Below are 20,093 nucleotides of genomic sequence, written 5' to 3' on the forward strand. Positions count from 1 at the left end.
ATGACCTTAAAATGAGTTTGTCACATTTGAGCCATTTGAATATGGGCATTATTATGGTTATTTACCAGACGCGTGTTGTTTTCACCTCGTGAGTCTGTGTGTGAGTCATCAGGGCAAAATCGATTGTATCAGGAACTACAGCAGTCCGTCTAACGTCACAACCGTGCAGATATTAACTTTACAGGTGTAGAGTTGAGATGAAAATAAAGTGAGTTTGAAGCTGGTTGTGGTCTGAGCAAGGGCAATGGAAGTAGAGGGTTCCATCTATCATCAGTATCCAAACACGGCTCTCACCCTGGGCCCATGGTAAGCTGCAAGACCAGTCCATATGCCTCACAGGCAGATATACCTGGCGACACAACCAGGTCCTCAAGGTTATGCCCACTTGAGAATATTATATATATATATATATATATATATATATATATATATATATATATATATATATATATATATATATATATATATATGATCATCCTGTAGCTGGCCGCCGTTGTGGAGGGTGTATCATGTTGAAAGTCCGAAACACACAATGACACAAGGGAACATTACTGCTGATGTGTTCTGGGCCCAACTGTCCCAAAATTCTTCAATCTAAACCAGACCGAGATACACCCCACACAAGCCGGAAAACCCCCACTTGTTGTTCGTCAATTACTCAAAACAAGGTTAATTTCCTGGAAGTGCTCACCACCTTGGCACAAGGGACAGACAAACATCATGTCCTGTGTTTTTTGATTCTGACAAGGACTGTATGGCTCGTAGCAACAACCCAGGTACCCCGTATTCCCGCAGTACCCCCCCGCAGGACTCCCCAAGGGACACGGTCGTAGGCCTTATCCAAGTCCACAAAACATATATGGAATCGATGGGCAAACTCCCATGACCCCTCCAACACACCTGCAAGGGTAAAGAGCTGGTTTACTGTTCCACGGACAGGACAGAATCCCCATTGCGCCTTCTGGATCTGAGGTTTGAGAATCGTCTGAGCCCTTTCCAGCACCCTGGAATAAACTTTCCCTGGGAGGCTGAGCAGTGTGATACCCCGATAATTGGTTCCCCTTTTTAAAAATGGGAACCGCCACTCCACAGGCACTGACCCCCATCCTAAGAACACGGTTAGGAAGTCATTATCGTACCTACACTCTAAATTTATGAACAGTGATGAACAAGATGAACTGTAGAATGATGTGGTGACATTTTACCTGTAACTGACGAGATGGTGAAACTTAAGTTGCATTTGTGGGAAATACGACTTTTGTGTGTTGACACTGTGGGATAAATATCACTTGATTCAGTCAGCATCAACTGCTTTACATTCTTAAGTTTTATAAAGTGGTTACAGTATTCATGACCGTCATGTAACTGCTAATAAAATGTATGTATGAATTTACTGAGATGATGAGCAGACTACACAGTGGGCTGTAGCTGTATAGTTAATTGTAATAGTTTTCCTCCCACTCTAATGCCATACGGTGCAACAGATTACACTGTCTCATTGCATTGTAGTGTTATGGTATTATACAGTGGCGGGCCGTGCATTTTATACCTGGGCCTTCAGTGCTGTTCCATCTCCTAATAACTTCATTATGACACCACAGCTACGGTTATTATTTGTTTCTAGGAGTGTAATAATACACGTATTCGTATTAAACCGTTCGGTACAAGGCTTACGAACCAAACAATACGTTTGATTAATGCTAGTGCATTTGGATAATGCAGAAGCTTAAATTGTGGGAAATATAATGTTTTTGGTGGACTGCGCTCAAACTGGGACACTGGGAAACATGACGTAACAGACAGCTGTCTGACACTCCGACCCCAGAAGAAAAACATTCTACACATGACGCTAAACTAGCTTAGCGGAAAACAATAGCAGCAAACACACTACACTCTCCCCGCAGAGTTGTGTAGCTGCCTTGGTTAGCATAGCGTAGCTCCAAACAGCTCCAAACATCAAGACGCTCAGTTGCTAATAAAATGCATTGCCAGCCATAACATGTGCAACGCTTCTCCGATGCTGAAATACCGTTCGTACAAATTCTTTTCCATGCTGGTTCAGGGCTGCTAGCTGTGGGGTTGACCAACCCTGTCCAGCTTTTCCTGAAATGTCCTCCAGAAATTTGTTCCTCCTCCTTCAGCCATTGAGTGTTAAAAAACAAAGCTTGGTAAAAAAAAAAGAAAGAATCTACACCAAGCAAAACGCTAAAAATGTCATATTTCATAACTTCTTACATATCTTTCAACTTGAACTGTTACCACTAATTCTACCTTCTGCAAGCTGCTTCAGCTTCAAAACAGTCACGCTAGCCCACTGACCAATCACAGCGCACGTTAATGCTGATGTACTTGTAGGCCAGCTAGCAGGCTCTGGCACATCAAAGAATATGCCCAACATGTCAAACTAAAGATCGAATTGGTTGAAGACTATGACAATCAACAATATTGTCCCCATTTACTTAAACTGCACATGGATGCACTTGTAAGTTTGCAGGCCTCGGATCTCTGTTCTTATCCAGAGACACAGAGGTGAAATCTGATTGGATAAAAGCTCTACTTAAAACAACTTGCACTGGAAGCAGAGCAACTGAGGAAGACAGTAGCTGTGCAATGAGAAAATAAAATTACAATACATTGTTAGATCCTGGGTACTTCTGGCCCGATACGGGGCTAATTACTGACTCAGCTCTCTATTAAAAGATTCTCGAGCTGGTGTTCTGGCGAGGGAACTCGCCTGGCTCCGCTAACTGCCTTTACTCCCGACGTCTACCCTGCTTCCTCCGGTCAGAGCGCGCTCGGCCGAGAGACCAGTCCTGGCCCCGGGCGCTCCCACCAGTCGCGTCGGTTATGGCAGCTTCCCTCTTATGGATCCGCGCTCTTGGTAAATGCCAGGTTAGGTTTTAACGGCTAGGATTAATTCTTGCTAAAACCGTAAGGGATTGTTAAGTGGATTCGGTCTCTAGGATAACCTTTCAGAACTCAGTTGTTAGACATACAATAGCTTTAACTTTTTACTGTCACGAGGAACTCTTTACTACTTCGGCAAATTAATGCACTTGAGAATTTCACTTTAAATGCAGATTAGATATTTATTGCAGGTTATATTTAGTTAGTTTGCAGGGGTTACAGCTACAGCTCACATAAAATGTCACTACACATGATTAGTCAATTTAATTATCTTCTTCGATTATACTCATTAGTTTTAGTTACCGAGACGGCTCGGTTAGAGCTGGATGTCCAATGGTGCGATGAAAAGAGTTCTTTTGGAGTTGTTAGGAGCGAAGGTCCGGCCGGACCCTCGATCCTCCCGCTCCGCAACGGAGCCCGTTCAGCTGTTCTCAAAACTCAGTACAAAGTCTTTCTCAGGCAGCTGCGGCTTTCTCAGTTGTCCAGATGTTAAGAGGCGAGCGGTGGGGAGAGTTAGAACCTTCGTCTTTTAATCTCAATGTCCACGAACAGAGGTCTCTTTTCCGTGAACAGAGACGAAGTCCTCAATACATCAGCTGCAGGCTTTAGTATCTTCTTCCGATGCGCTTGGTACGGCATCCGCGATGAAATCCCAGCTTGCTCTTTGCAAGCATGTCCTTATATTCCTCATATGGGCTGTGATCAGCCCCCACCTGTTTGGTCCATTACTCATCCCCCCTCCCTCTGGAAAGGGCGTTAAGCCGAACATTGCCTGTATGACTCAACTATTACATCAGTTTCTAGATCTTTCTCTTGACTACACCCAACATCTGGTCTTGATTACAGCAATGTCATTCTTGCCCAATACTTGCCCAATACATCTATCTCAGCTCCACAGAACACACAGAAACATTCATTACATTTGTTTAAATCACTTCTATGCAGTTAAACATTTGTTACACAATTGATTAGAACATTTCGTTATATTTATTCATACATTTTATCTGTTTGATTACACTTCAACGTTGAATATATGCTTTGCGCTCTTATAGCCTGACTTCTCTCCCTTGAATGTGTCGACATGTTACCGAGGCAGCTCTGAGAGGTCAACTCTTCTTGACACCCCCTTCTTGAGGTCTCAAGCTGCCGCACCGTGCCCCAGGTAATCCTCTAGGAACTCGTCGTCGTCCTCGGCGGTGATGATGAGAACGTCGTCTTCCGGCTCGGATTCGTGTTGCCAGCTGTCGAGCACCACCATGCCTTCCAGACCTGGTGGCTGGAAATCCAGGAGGGCGTTGTCATCTTCCTCGTCATCTAGGGCATCCTTCATCTGCTCGTCCAGGCTCAGGACCAGGGCCAACACATTCTGGTTCAGAATGCTGTCTGGGGAGAGGGAGGCCGGAGGAGGGACGGGGCTGGTTGCTGCTTTGTCCTCCTCCGCGCTTGGAACTATCAATCCTTCAGGGATTACCTCCACCAGCTCGCCGCAGTCCTCGTCGTATCCCCACATCCCCATTAGATTTGGTACTACTCCTGCGAGCATCGTCTGGCTACCCACGTCTCGGTGTTCCACACCCGTGATGCTTGCCGTGTCGTTGTCTTCTTCTGGAGTTGGTACTGGATACTGCAGGGCGGGCAGGCGTGGTCCAATGACGACGAAGCGGCCATCGGTGAGGTGGGTGCTGGACACCCGGATGCCATCAGGATACGCCCATATTTTTGTGTATACTGGGCAGTATACACCATCAGCATAGAGCAGGACCTCCGGTGGGGTTCTTCCAGCGGAAGTCCATACTGGTTTTGCTTTAGCCTCTAATTCCATACAGTCGACTACATTCATCGCAGGCATATAAGGGGTACTTCCTTTGCAGAAGAGGCCGCTGGCTGCTCCTACCGGGAATTGCCCCAAGTAGCATTGGGTGCACCATAGGGCTTGGTTTACCTCCCACAGGTGCAACATTAGCTCCGGAGGAATCCCACAGCGGACACAGCAGACCTCCTCCTGAATGTTGTTGAACACAAAGACTTCATTAATCATTACATTTTTCAGCGCATTTTTACAAGCCAAGCTTTAGCAAGCAGGGGGTGGTCTTATTTTCATTCTTTTTTAAGGCCCCCTCTCATTATTGGAGCGCTTTGCAGAGCGCCGCAGAGCCAGAGAATGCAGCCATGGAGATGCCAACACCATTGGAGGAGGTGTTAGGCCTGGGATTGTAGGCCTAACCCTTCTTGGAAACAAAGGCTCATACAGCATGAGCCAGGCTGCTATCCCGATTGATGATTCAGAACCCAACCAGTAGATGGCGACAGTTATGCCCCAACCTATGCCCCAAAGAGCAATGGCGCCGATCTTGTGGAGCCAACGCCCTCTTCCTCTTTCTTTCATAGCCATGGTCATGACCACGAGATACGTCAGGGCTGTAACCGCCAGAAAGGCCTCGACGATCGCCGAGACCATCTTCAGGGGGTTGTAGAAAACTGCAGCGACGTCGATTACCAGCCAGATGATCACCATTCCACCTTTTACTAGACCGCAGCGAGTAGAGTCGATGTGGATTCTCCCCAGGAGGTATGTAGCGAACCATGTCAGGGTAAGCCACAGCGATCCTCGATAGATGTTTTCAATCGCTGTTTTCAGACACCCTACAGCCAGGGCCAGTATTCTTAGCGGTTGATTCATGGACCATTCGCCCATGCAACAGTAGAAGAACCATATGATCTCAAGGACCCAAAAGTCCAGGTCGGTTAAGCGAATAAATGGCCTGCATCTGCGTGCTGTGTCGGAGGAGTTCTGTAATGCTTCAGTTACACTCATTCCGAAGGTGGTCATGCCTGGAGGTACTATAGTCGTGGTGTTGGTCATACTCACTCCGAAAGTGGTCATGCCTGGGGGAGAAGTGGCGTTCATGCCTGGAGGTGCAATGGTTGTGGTGTTGGTCATGTTGGTCATCTTGGCTTTCTTAGGTTTATTCGTTCTTATTTCAGTATGAGGCTCTTGGTTGAGGTTCCGGGTCTGCAATGGCTATGGCGCTCCTGTTGTTCACCCTTTATAGGTGGGTGGACTCCTCCTTCCTTCGTGGGAGGAGTCCCTTCTTCACTTCTTCTTTTTCCTTCAACTTCCCCTTAAAGCACGAGGCAACAGTGGCTGCTACCCCGCCCTTAATGGCGGCACAGATTATTAGGCCCAAGATGACAATTCCAATTATCATCAACAAATAAGGCCAAAGCCAGGAGAACAAACTCCCCATCCATCCCTTTATGACCGAGAATCCTTCTCCAATCTTCCCTGCCACTTCTTCCACTACGATGGTTGCGGTCCCGGCTATGGAGGCGCCCGTTAGTTCGATCCAACTGCACTCGTGTTCTCGTCGGCCGCTCCCGCAGCTCAGCCAGTGTTCTTCTGGCTCGTAGCATGTTCCGTTCCCGTAGAGGCGGTTAGCTCCTACCCATTCAAATCCTTTGTCTTCTTTACCCTCGCAGAGGCTTTTCCTGAAGGCGTGGCCCTCAGCTAAAAAGACTGTAGGGTTGGTTACTGGGGGAATGATTAGGCCGTTCACGTTCACTCTGTCTTTCATGCGATGGCCCAGGATTAGGTTGGTACAGCTGCTGGTCAGAGGCCCTGACCGTCTCCATTTCCCGTCTTTAGCCTTCACCCAGGTTACTTCTTGCACGTGGGTTTCATATTCTGCTCCATAGTGGGTCTGGCAATGGTCTTCCCATCCTGGCACAGTCTCTCAATGTCCCCCGGCCAGGCTGATGTTGCAGGTCGTGTTTCCTCGATTGCATTCCATCTTCCAGGGCCGCGGGCCCACATATGGTTCTGGTCGGCTCCAAACCCCAGGCCAGATGTCTCTTTCTTTCGAGTACACTGTGGCCAGGTACTGATACTTCACCCAGTAGTTGTTGGTTTGAGTTAGACATGGCACCACCCATTCTAACACTTCATCCTTCTGTAGGCCCCACCAGGTTGAACCGTCGTCCCGGGTGTGGGCCTCTTTCCATGCCTGCAGGGTTCCTTTGATCGTCTGGTTCGTCTTCAGGCCTGTGCAGTCATATAGCCACGTTCCCCAAGCCCGATACCACTCTTGCCAGAGTGTGCATCTCGGGGAGGCGCCGTCGGCTAGATACTCTGTTCCATTCAGAGCGATGAACATTTTGTTGGTCACACAAGTGTCAATCTTTTGGAAATCCCCTCTTGGGGCTGTCACTTGGGTTAGGGTTAGGGTTAGGAAGGGGGTGTCATTAAATCCTCGGGTTTCGGCAGCTTTTGTACATACATGTCGGTTGTCCGTGGTCCCAAAAGGCCGTAGCTGGCTCTGGAGTATCCCTCCGTGAAGGCCCCTTTAAAATGCTTTAGCTCGGTTATCCATATCCACGGCAGGGTGTTGTTGAGCCAGGCCTCGTGCCGGGCATTAGGTTCGGGTAGATAGATAAACTTATGAGCCTGATACTGTGGTTTGTTTACCGGAGTTATTACGAAGTAATTCTGACCTTCGCAATAAAAGAACACATTCCAGAAGCACTTGTCTAGGAGAGGGAGCTTTTTTGTTTTACAATGCTGCGTCCATTTCCTGCTCCGATTTCTCCGAAGACTGTCACTTGACTTGAATACCGGCGGCGGCTGCGGCTGCTCTTCTTTTTCCTCTGAAGCCGTAGGGAGTACTTCCACTACTTCTTCTTCCCTCTGCTGCGTGACATTCACGGCTCGGCTGGTGAGGTTGTTCCGCTGGCAGTCGGTGGAGTTACCTAGTGTGGTGTTACCTAGTGGCCTCACCTTAACTTTAACTTTCACCCGCTGCGGTTTACGTCGCGGTTGTGTGGCCTCACAGGTGAGATTGTAGTGTCCCCAGAACATTCCTTCTGCCGGTAAAATCATCAAACACGTATCATTGCGGTGGCTCGCTGCATAGGTTACCTCGGGTTTCCAGTATCCCTCGTTCCCTTGCTCTGACCATGAGACACATGCCCATGAACAGTACCAGCCTGGGACACCGTTTTCGGGGTAGATCCAATTACACTGTGCCCGTTTTTCTTCTTGTGCTTTCTTCATCATTACCGTAATCTTCATCTCCGCTCCTAGCGTAGATACTTCATCTATCCTCCATGTCGAATTCTCTATTACCTTCTGGAATTCGCCTGCCCAGTCTGTTTCTTCACCCGTGTTGTTGATTTTTGAATCGTTGATTTTCTGATCCCAGATAGTCATCCACGTGATGATAGTAGCTGTCAGGTTCGGTGGCGTCCCACCCCCTTCTTGGACTTGACGGGTTGCATTAGAGCCAACCTCAAGGTCCAACCAGGGTGAGGCGCGCTTCTGTCCAGCGAGTTGAGAGAGAACGATCGTTCCAGAGTCGACCGTCCAGCATGTCTGGTCGAATTTCTTTGTGGTAGTGTAGGACACCCGCACATGAGTGAGGGCCCATGGGATACTACCATAGTAGTACAGTATAGCCAGGACAGAGCACAGACCTGCAAGTACTGCTACTACTTTAGCCATTAAGCAAAGCCATAGTCGTTTTCCATTCCGAGGTCGTTCACTTGATTGGTCCAGTCGCTTGCCGGGGCGTCTTAATGAGACGGGGGTAAAGGTTGAGGATCGCCTAAATTCATGAACTCTCCCGTGAAGTAGCGGGAGATCCATGGTCTCGGGTTCTGCAGTGCTCGGGTCGGTAGCACTTCTGGAAGAGGTGCTAGGCATCCGGAGCTGAGGCGCGGGGGAGAGTCAGGATCGCACTGACTAATCCTGCCCTTCAGGAGCTGGTGATATAGCACCGATGGGTATCTGCCAATGGCTAAGTCCAGCCCCCTCCACACCCATTGGTAATAGGTGACGAGGAACGAGGAGGGGCATGGGGGGGATTCAAAGCAACCCTCGTTCCCTCCATTTTTTCGGAGCCGCATCCATGCGTACACCTGCCTGTCCACCGGGCTGATAAGGTCCCGGACTTTGGCAAGAGATGCGTATAATGGCTGGCCGTCGTTCGTCTGGAGCTCCGTCACTTTAGCCCACGCATCAGAGCGATTCACCAGAGCGAGCCTCCAATTCAGCAGTCTGGAAGGAGGCAAATCAAACATGCGCAGGCATGGGTCCGGGTTCGGTGGACCAAGGCCTGGCAGGCGGTAATGCACCGTACGCAACTGCATGTCTTGGTTCTCAATTACACAGCGCTCGCTGTTTTTCACGTGGAGCGCTATGAGGCGCTGCATGACCGGGCTGGTGGTCCAGATCAAATTTTCACCCAGCCAAAGATCAACATATTCGTCTTGCAAATGATCAGCATAGTTAGGACCCCACCGCAACTTCAGCTGTCGACCCTTGAATGGGATGAAAGCGGTATTCAGGATCCAGGGGGACTGGTCAGGACAACAGAGGACTGGCTGCAACAGCCATGGATGGGTCCATTTGACCATAGCTCTGTCATACTGGAGTTGCCATCCTGTGCGAAAAGCAGGCAGTAAATCCGCCTTTCCGGGTACTGACAGGTCCGAAGAGCGCCTATAGTCGCCATTGCTGCAGAAATAGGCGCCGGAGCCACAGAGGCCTTTTCGGTATGCAAAATCTCGTTGGGGTCTGTCCAAATAGACACGTTCGTTTGGCAATTGCAGATATGGCCTTTTTTGTTCGAGGAGAGACAGAGAGACACTTTGTATTTCCCTGCAATCTTTGTTTGGTGGGTTTGGCAGCGACATGTTGACAATCAAGTTCCGTGTTTTCCAGCAGCTATACTTTTCTAAGTGCTGCTACTGCGAGGCTTTCCACCCCGCTGCAGTTTGCGAAATGACTTCCGTGCCCAAGCGGTCAAACCTTTTGCGTCTGCGCGTGGGTTTGGAGGAGGCTCCGCCTCATCCGCTCTGGTCAGCTCCACCCCGACGGAGTACACACCGTCGAATGGAACCATCACGGTTTTCAGCGTCACCATGACGCGCATTGTGCTGGCCTCCCATGTAGGCGTTGGCGCTCTGGCCGCCCAAGAGCCCGGTAGTTGCATAACACCGTCTCTCCGCCACCCCTCTGGGGTGACCGTGAAAATCTTACTCTTTTCCTTGGTCCTGGCACCGGTGTGGTGGAAGGCGTCCAGATCCGTGGTGTTATACTGGAGATTCGTGCCGCGAGCACCAGCCTCTGTTGGCACTGGGGCAAGCTCACGTACTGGCACATCCGGATCACAAAACACATCTTCGATTAACACGCGCCAGGTTGTCAATTCCCAGGGCCCCATCCACCCTTCTCGTGTTACCATTTCCAAGCGGCAATCGGGTAAGTTTGCTGCGGTGGCTGCGTACCCTGGGTCATCAGGGCTGCGATAGACCCTGAAGGCCCCTGGGATCTGTACGGAAGACAGGGGCGGGTTGGCAACCTCGGCCTGGCCTGGGCTGTATGGCCAGTTCCTTTCCACCGACTCCCACCAGGATCTCATGGGGACAGCACTACTGTTTCCACTTGCTTCGTGTGGATCGCCGTCGAGTGGGCTCATAGCTGGTGCCGAGGGTCCTCCAGTCTCCTTGTGTGATAGATCAACAGGAGCGGCAGCACCCTCACCTTCCCACAAGGCGGGTGCCAGGGTTTGTATTGGCTGAAGAAACTTTCTCACCTGCCATCCGTCGGCTGCTCCAGCTTGCACCAGCAGTCCATTCAGCTGGAGTACGGAGCAAGACGCACAGAGGAGCAGCCTGTGTCCATCCCATTGGCAGACACAGTCCTTAAGGTTCAGCTTTGTCCCCCGCAGATCCCACTGGATGACGAAGTGCAACCTTGGTAAAAGCGCTATACGACAAAAACCGCACACATATGCATCCAAAACCTTCACTGGTTTGTGGGTCATACGGTCAAATTCCTTTCTTCGTCCAGAGACCCGGTGTGGTTTCTTGTTTCCGGGTCCCTGCCATGTGAGGTTAAGGGTGGTCGGCAGCAGGCAGACCACACAATCATTCTTGATTTCTTTCCATGTTAAGACTTCATTCTCTTCTGAGAGAAAGCCCTTTTTTGCATACTCCAACTTCTTCATGGCTCTTCCTGCCCAGAGCCCCGTAGTACTCCTTCTCATGTTAACCACCCCTTTGACATTGGCCACTCTGACAAAGGGTGGTAAAGCTTGTATGTTGGTGGCCATTCTTGAGTTCCTGGTTTTCTCCTAGTACGGAACTGGCTTTAGCTGCCCTACTCCTTGGATTCCTTTCTTCTTGAGTTGAACAGTATTACTGTCCAAAATCTTGACAACTATGTCTGATTTATCGTACTTGGCTTTGACTGCAGAGTTAGAAGCACCGACCTGAGCCTTGATCCAGACGCGCTGTCCTACTCGAAGTGGCACCTTTTGCTCAAGCTTGGGCTCTTTGTCTTCTGAGCCCCGCCCCACTTCCTGTGATGTGAAGGGGCGGCGCATCAGCTCCACCGCAGGGGAGGGCCTGTCACTTCGGTAGCGGTCGTTCAGGGTTTTGGCGATTTCCAGGGTCTTAGTGCTCCATTCTCTCGAGTTGGCATTTTTCCCAATCCAACTTTTCACCAAGCCAATGGTCCTTTCCACCACCCCGTTAGCCTGGGGGGTGTATGGGGGAGAGTAGATCCTCATTACCCCATGCTGTTGGCACCACTGGTCCACTTTTGCGTTGCGAAAATGCGTTCCGTTGTCGGTCCTGAGCTCTTTAGGCAACCCCAAGTAGCCACAGACTTGGTCCAGCATGCTAACAACACTGTTGCCATTAGCTTTTCTTACTGCTTTTGTGGTTACATACCCTGACATGGAGTCCACAAGCACCAACAGGTACTTTTCTCCACTTTTACCCGGTACCCCTAAGGGTCCTGCCACATCCATGCAGATAGAACCCCAGGGTACGGTACTTTTAATGGTGAGACCTCCCACTCTTTGTCCTCTCCTTCCTGCGTTGTATCGACCACACAACTCACAGTCTTGAAGGATTCTGCGGACTTCTTTTTCAGGAATCCAGAGTCGCTGCTTTTCCAGTTCCCTTCGTGTTGGAACGGTGCCTGCATGTCCAAGTGCTCCATGCACTGCTTGCACCACCTCCTTCACGTTCTCTTCTGGGACTACCCGTCCTTTGGGCAAATCTTCCCACTTCTCGATCCCAACAAAGACAATTTGTCTCATCTGGACGAAACGATCCACTTCTTCGTTTCCTTGCCAATGAGTTCCTGCTCGCGTGTGGGCCCTCTGGTGCACCACTTCGAGCTCCATTGTTAGCCGCAATTCGGCTATTTTTCTCCATAGGTTTTCGTGAGCTACTTTCTTGTTTTTAGCACTCTCAAAACCATTTTCTTCCCATATGGACAGGTCTTCATTAAGGGCCTGAGCACAGTAATAACTATCAGTTATGACTCTAGCTCTTTTTACCTTTCTTCGCTCCAACTCGAGCAAACCTTCCAGTATCGCTGTTACCTCCCCGGTCTGGGCACTGCCGGGGATTTGGCCTCGTTGTCTGAAGCGCTCCTTCTCAGTGTGCTTGAGAATGAAGCCCCAGTAGGCTTTGTCGTCTTGTCCTTTTCGCGAGCCGTCGGTGTATAGAGTCCACTCTATCGGTTCGGCTGGCTTCTCGGCCTGAGTCGCCTTTTTCTTACTCACGGGTTGTGCAGGGCCGATTTCGAGGTCTGGGTCCAGCAGGATGTCTTCCCAACGTCCCCACCTCGCGTTCGTCGCCTTCGTGCTCTCTACCGTGGCTTTTCTTAGGAATCGATGGACCTGGCTTTGCGTGAGGACCCTGATGCCCTGCCCCTGAGCAAGGTCTTTCAGGGTGCTCCAATACCTTGCCAGAACTGCCAACTCCTTCTCTTCTGCTGGATATTTCTTTTCCACGGAGGACAGGGTGTAGCTCCACAAAGTGACTATTCCCCCGCCCTCGTTGCACACTTTTACCATTGCATCGTCGTCGTTGCAACTGACCTCTGCCACCAGCTTTGTTGTAAGGCTTCGTGGCTCCAGCCGCAGAGCGTCTTTAATGGCTGTCTGGAGGTTTTCCAAATTGTTTTGATCCGTTGCGGTCCATTCCCACTTCTTGTGGGCGTCTTCTGGCTTTTCTTTGCGTAGTTTTACATACAGTGGTTTTGCATGCTTCTGGTAGCTAGGGACATGGTCCCTAACATAGTTGCAGAGTCCCAGCACCCTCTGTAGTTCGTTCAACGAGGTTGGCGGGTCGATCTGCTCCACTTTATCCCGGAATCCGTCTGAGAGTCCCAGGTCGTTGGAGACCTGGAACCCCAGGTAGTTCACTTGGAATCGTCCAAATTGGCATTTTTTCAGATTCAATTTCAAGCCTGCCGCTGTTAGTCGTTCTACGACTTTTCTCAATTTTTGCAGATGTTCTTCTTCGGTGTCATCTGCAATGAATACATCATCGATGTAGATTGTTGTCTCTAGGCCGTCAAGTATGTCCATTACGGCCGACTGGAAAACATTCGGAGAGTTTTTGTAGCCTTGCGGTAGCCGTTCCCAGACGTACGCTTTACCTTTGTGGGTGAACGCTGTCTTGCCCTGGGAGGCTTTGGCTAGCCTCAACGAGAAAAATCCGTTTGCCAGATCTATACAGGATTTGTACCTTTTTAGTCTTAGTGTCTTCAGCGTCCCTTGTGGGTTGATCAGGCTGGCGCGGTTGGCGACAGTCCTGCGGTTGAGGGCCTTGAAGTTGATAACAGGTCTCCAGCCACCTCCCGATGACTCAGGCTTCTTGACTGCCTGTATTGGGCTGTTTGTGATGGGATTTGGCTCCTCGCGCACCACTCCTAGTTCGCTGAGCTCCGTGACTATCAGGTCCATTTCTGCAACGGCCCCTGGATTCAGGGGGTATTGGCGGACAGGCGGGTGTACACCCCCTTCTATGGTGTGGGTGTACTTCGCACCCATGTCTCCACAGTCATTTTTGAATCTAGCCACTCCGGCTTTGGAAAGTATGTCTTCTAGCGTTTCTTTTCCCTCCGGAGAAAGGTCGCTGTCTTCGATTTGTTGCTTGGTCACTTCTGGAATGTTCACTGGTTTGTACCACTCCGGTGATAACGATCCCATCTGGATTAGTTTTGCCCCGAGGACTCTGAGTCGCTGTTGTATTGGGGTACGATTTCCTGAGCTGCTATGCAGCTCTTTTAGGTCTGTTATCGTCATTAAATTGTAGGGTCCTAGAGCCCATACAACTCCTTTCCAGACGCCAAACGGAATCTTTTTGATGGTTCCGTCGGCTAGTTGAACAGTCAGGTGTCCTTTTGTTTCAAGGCATTTGCGGGTCATCGACACTTCTGCACCAGTATCTACCTGATAGGGGATTCCATCCACGTCGGTGTATATGTCGTCCCCCACCCAATAGGCATGATCCACTGTGACCCGCGCCCGCTTAGCCATTACTTTCTCTGCCCTTCGCTCCCAGCTTCCATGCGGGAGGCACGAAGGGCCTGTTTCTGTTCTGTCGTCAGCTTGTTGTAATCCTCGGTAGAGAGAAAACCGCTCTTGTTGGCTGGTGGGGGCCGTGGCCCCTCCTGTTGTTGATCCGGCTGGGCCCTGTGGTAAACGCCCTGCCTCTGGAAGCCTTCTTGCCTTGGAGCTCCCTGCTCCCTCTGGTTGCCTTGTGGACCCCTCTGAGGTCCTTGCTCTCGCGGGTAGCCTTGGTAGCCTTGAGAACCCCTCCGGAATCCTGGCTCACGCTCGTAGTTTTGTGGACTCCTCTGGAGTCCTCCCGACTGCCTTCTCTGTGTCTGTGAAGGACCGGGTCCCTCGGTGGGCCGTGCGTTGTCATACGAGGGCCTGGGAGCCGGCGGCTTCGGCTGGTTTCCTTTTTCTCTTTTATCCTCCAAGTGTTTTTTCTTCAAATCCCACTTTCTTACTGTTTCTTGGATTTGCTCTGTGGTACTTTTGTTGATGTTTAGGGTCACAAAATCGATGTCATTCATTAGGCCCTTTGTCAGCTTCCTAAGGACTTGCACACTTCTGTCCGGCGGAATCGCCTGTCGCAAGGCGTACCATGCCTGGGTGAGAGTTTGCCCTTTGTCTAAGCTTTTTCTTGCCTTGTCGATGTGTGACTCCTCGTCTTCGCAGTCTTCCAACACTAATCTTCGGTAGTGCTGTTCCGCGGTTTCTTCGGGACCCATCGGTTGGTCCGTCACATGAGCTAGCCACAATCTTTTCGCCTCATCGTTTGTGGAACTGGCTTTTACCATAAGCCATTTCTGTGTCAGATATTCTTGCACCGATTCTTTTGGGTCTCGGTTTGTCACCATCGCCTTGATCTTTTTGAACTCACCAAAGCTCTGGGTGGAAGCCTGCATCTTTGTTATGCAGTCATTTTCTTCAGCGGTGGCGAGGCAGCTGCTTCGTGCGAGGCTCTGCCCTGGAGGTGGCTGTTCGTCCTCGGTGTCCGAGATGTCTTGCCTCCGCTCTTTGTCTTCCTCCGCTGCCAGCTTGTAGGCTGCTTTCTTCAGGCGTCGCAACATGACGTCGTACACGATTGTCACAAAGCCTGTGCGAAAGTTACCCGTCAGCTCCGTGGCTGTTGCGAGGGAGCCGTAGGTCGGGGTCATTAGAAAATTCGCCCATTCTCTTTTTGTCGCGTAGACCATTGTTCCTTTCATTCCTTCGAGGTCGTGCAGCCATATTTCTGGAACATCATAACTGGTTTGACCGACCTCTGGAGCATAGGCTTTTCTTCCGTCTTTGGTGGTCATGGGCCCGTAACGATCGTCTCGGGGGAATTTCAGCGAAGCCGTGCACACTGAAACTAGGGGCAGCGCGTTCTTCTTGCCTTTTCTGCTTCCTATTCTCAGGTCGGTCATTCCTCCTGGAGCATCGTATTCGATGGAGGTCAGGCTTGGCGCTGTTTCTTCTTCATCTGAACTTACATCTGCGGCTTCTTCCTGCGCCTCTCGTTCTGGTTCTGCTGACGGCGAGGCCGGCTGAACTGGTTCTGGTGTTCTCTGTGGAGTCCTGGGACTTTCCCTGGTCCCGCCTGGACTTTCGAACCTTATCATGGGCGCTTCTCCTCCTCCGGAGTAGCGCATTGTCTGCAGGCCGACGGACTCTGCTGGGCTGAGGATCCTCCGTGGAGGTTTGGTTGGCACGGGGGTTTCCTCTTCTGTCTGCACCGCTACTGTCCGGGGAGAGGGGATTGGAGTTCTTCTTTCCTTTTGTGGTTTTTCCTGGCTTGAGCTGACCTGTGGACGTCGCTCCTCTCGTGCTGAAGGACCGGGTGTTGATTCCTCGTAGCTCCTCTGCTCGGTCCTGGTTTCTTTCTTCAATCTTGCTGATTGCGGGAGCCGTGGCAGAACTGCTTTCGCAACTGGGGCGTTCTCGTCCTCGTATTCCGGCGGTCCTGCCCTCCAGTTGTTTGGCCCCTCCGTTTTGAAGAGGGGTCTCAGTATTCTCTCTTTTCTCTCTTGGTATTGGGCCACCGAGGTGACCAACACCAACTCGCGGATGTTGTTCCACCCGTGGGGAGCGTTCATCAGGAGGTGCAGAATCCTCATTGCCGCTTCTTCTGCTACCTCCCATGGTAGGTTGCCGGACCTGGCGCCGTCGTTACATATAACGACTCTTTTGAAGGACAATTCGCTTGCTCGGGTGACACCTTTTTCTAATGCCTCCTCTATGCTGTCCCGATAAGTGTCCTGATCTTCGCCATCTTCATATCTTTCGATCGGTACGTGTAGCACCGCAAAATGGCTTGATGCTCCGCCGCTCGTAACCACCACCTCCTCCTGTCTCTGTCTACATCCGTGGAGGCGCCCCTCAAGTTCTTCTTTGTAGAGGCTGCCTGCCTCTCTTACCAGATTCTTTCTGAACCGGGAGATATGAGGCTTTAGATGTGAGTTGGTTAAGACAACCAGTCCATGGCTGTCTATGTCCCAAGGCTCTCCGAAGTGGTTATATGCGGTTAACCCTGTCTGGTTCGCATATTTTTTGGTCCCCTCGGGCATCTTTTTCAACTTTTGAAGATGCTCTTCTGGGTTCGGGGAGTGAACATGTCTGGTCTTACCCTTAGCTTTCTGGGGCCGCCTCGGCTCTGGGCCGTTGTAGTCCTTCAGGATCGTGCGTACTGCAGTGGCAGCGGGAGTCCCGGATCCCATGGAGGGCGGGAGCAGTTGGTACTCGTCGCTCTCGTTCAGTTTTGAGTCTTCCCCCACTTCGTCCTCCTCTGAGATCTCCTCGTCTTTGCCACTGTCCTGTTCGTCTTCCGCTTCGGCTTCCGAGGACGCCTCCGTAGAGGAGTCCGTGTACACCTCGGTCCCTTGGGTGCTGTGCTGATCGTCGCCGGTCTCCTCAGTATAACTTAGGTTGGTGGCTATGTATGCCGCTATTGCGTCTTGCTCTTTTTTATTTTCTTTATAGCGGGCGGTGGCTATCACTTTCTGCTTTATAGTCACTGCCCCTGCTCCGATTTCTGCGGCGAGCATCTTCACGACTGAGTCGTATTCTTTTGACGGGCTAATAATGGTGACTATTTTTCCTTTAATAACCCTCATTACTACTAGCCACCAGTGTAGCCACTCTCCCACTTTCTTCTTGCCTGAGGGGGGTCCTGCACACCCCACCACTGCCGCCACCATTCCGGACTTATGGGTGAGGGGAGCAAGATAACCCCCCTCCCTTTCGCAATTCTTTTTTACTTCTTCTCCCACCTTCGCTCTATCTGCTTTATCATGCAGCACGAGTAGGTGTTTTTGAATAGATTTGTCCCAGGTGTCCCATCCCTTGCCATTCAGGATGATCTGATGTTGGACGTTGCTTCTGCCTCTTGGAGCCGGTGTCGGTGTCTGTACTCCCGATGTCGCTCCGTGTGGTCCAGCGTCGTCCTTCTGCTGGTCCGGGCTGTCATCTGTTGCCTGGTCCAGGGGCGATGTCACTGGCTCGCTCTGCTGAGGCGTCGCCGTCTGCGGGCTGCCTCCGTCGCCGTCGGGTCCTCTCTGCTGTCCGGTGGCGCTTCCTCCATCAGGGCCGTTGGCTCGTACCGCTGGGTCGCCTCCGCCGCTATCGGATCCTCCGGGCGATGCTTCCATCTTGGACTTTGTCTTTGTCTTTGTTGTCTCGAGTCGCCTTCCTCCCAAAGCCTCTCGTCGCGCGTTGAGGAAGGGATGGGATCAGGCTCTGGTCCCTCTACAGGTCGGGCGAGTCTGGTCGATGCTCCCCGTCGCCCGCGGATTCTCCTGTGTTGGCCTGTAAATACCACACACAGCTTCGATTCGTGGATGTCTTCGCAATCGGACTCTTCGAGGCTTGGGCAGCTTTGCTTTCTACCACAACGCCTCACCTCAGGTCTTTTCGTACACGAACGACAGCTTCTCTTAGCTGCCGGGGTTCTTCTTTTAGACTCAACGTACTCCTTTTCCGTCGAGCCCCACGTTGGGCGCCACGTGTTAGATCCTGGGTACTTCTGGCCCGATACGGGGCTAATTACTGACTCAGCTCTCTATTAAAAGATTCTCGAGCTGGTGTTCTGGCGAGGGAACTCGCCTGGCTCCGCTAACTGCCTTTACTCCCGACGTCTACCCTGCTTCCTCCGGTCAGAGCGCGCTCGGCCGAGAGACCAGTCCTGGCCCCGGGCGCTCCCACCAGTCGCGTCGGTTATGGCAGCTTCCCTCTTATGGATCCGCGCTCTTGGTAAATGCCAGGTTAGGTTTTAACGGCTAGGATTAATTCTTGCTAAAACCGTAAGGGATTGTTAAGTGGATTCGGTCTCTAGGATAACCTTTCAGAACTCAGTTGTTAGACATACAATAGCTTTAACTTTTTACTGTCACGAGGAACTCTTTACTACTTCGGCAAATTAATGCACTTGAGGATTTCACTTTAAATGCAGATTAGATATTTATTGCAGGTTATATTTAGTTAGTTTGCAGGGGTTACAGCTACAGCTCACATAAAATGTCACTACACATGATTAGTCAATTTAATTATCTTCTTCGATTATACTCATTAGTTTTAGTTGCCGAGACGGCTCGGTTAGAGCTGGATGTCCAATGGTGCGATGAAAAGAGTTCTTTTGGAGTTGTTAGGAGCGAAGGTCCGGCCGGACCCTCGATCCTCCCGCTCCGCAACGGAGCCCGTTCAGCTGTTCTCAAAACTCAGTACAAAGTCTTTCTCAGGCAGCTGCGGCTTTCTCAGTTGTCCAGATGTTAAGAGGCGAGCGGTGGGGAGAGTTAGAACCTTCGTCTTTTAATCTCAATGTCCACGAACAGAGGTCTCTTTTCCGTGAACAGAGACGAAGTCCTCAATACATCAGCTGCAGGCTTTAGTATCTTCTTCCGATGCGCTTGGTACGGCATCCGCGATGAAATCCCAGCTTGCTCTTTGCAAGCATGTCCTTATATTCCTCATATGGGCTGTGATCAGCCCCCACCTGTTTGGTCCATTACTCATCCCCCCTCCCTCTGGAAAGGGCGTTAAGCCGAACATTGCCTGTATGACTCAACTATTACATCAGTTTCTAGATCTTTCTCTTGACTACACCCAACATCTGGTCTTGATTACAGCAATGTCATTCTTGCCCAATACTTGCCCAATACATCTATCTCAGCTCCACAGAACACACAGAAACATTCATTACATTTGTTTAAATCACTTCTATGCAGTTAAACATTTGTTACACAATTGATTAGAACATTTCGTTATATTTATTCATACATTTTATCTGTTTGATTACACTTCAACGTTGAATATATGCTTTGCGCTCTTATAGCCTGACTTCTCTCCCTTGAATGTGTCGACATGTTACCGAGGCAGCTCTGAGAGGTCAACTCTTCTTGACAACATGTAGTGTATTTATGAAAAATAATTAAATCATAAAATAGCTATAACTTTGTTAGCACTGTTAGATACGAGACATAGGCTCAAATGGACAAAAAAAAAGAAGGAAACATGTACCTACTGTTAAGTGTCGTTCCATTGAAGGTTACCATGTATTTGCACTGGTGTTGTATAAAGTCAAGTGTCTTCATTTGTGCTACAGGTCATTGTAGTGTCTGAGTTTAATGAAACAGAAATTCCACCAAACTTATCCTGTGAATGTTCCTTGTTGTTAACACAGGTAAATGGCATTGACTTACGAGGAGCAACACATGAACAAGCAGCAGCAGCACTGAAGGGAGCTGGACAGGTGGTCACCATCATTGCCCAGTACAGACCAGAAGGTGAGTCAGCACAGACACAGGACAATGAAGGTCTCAATACACACCGAGTGATGTGGTTTAAATCAGGCCA

The 20,093-nt window shown here is 50.3% G+C and overlaps 1 protein-coding gene across 1 annotated transcript in view; it reads left to right on the forward strand.

Moving 5' to 3' along the window:
* dlg2 (discs, large homolog 2) overlaps nucleotides 1-20,093 on the forward strand; it is a 239,301-nt gene that overhangs the window by 186,976 nt on the left and 32,232 nt on the right. Inside the window, exon 15 of the mRNA XM_079282881.1 lies at nucleotides 19,921-20,023. Coding sequence (XP_079139007.1) covers nucleotides 19,921-20,023 — 103 coding nt within the window. The remainder of the gene's footprint in view (nucleotides 1-19,920; nucleotides 20,024-20,093) is intronic.

The sequence above is a fragment of the Melanostigma gelatinosum genome (assembly GCF_949748355.1).
Source record: "Melanostigma gelatinosum genome assembly, chromosome: 14".
NCBI classification, from domain to species: Eukaryota; Metazoa; Chordata; class Actinopteri; order Perciformes; family Zoarcidae; genus Melanostigma; species Melanostigma gelatinosum.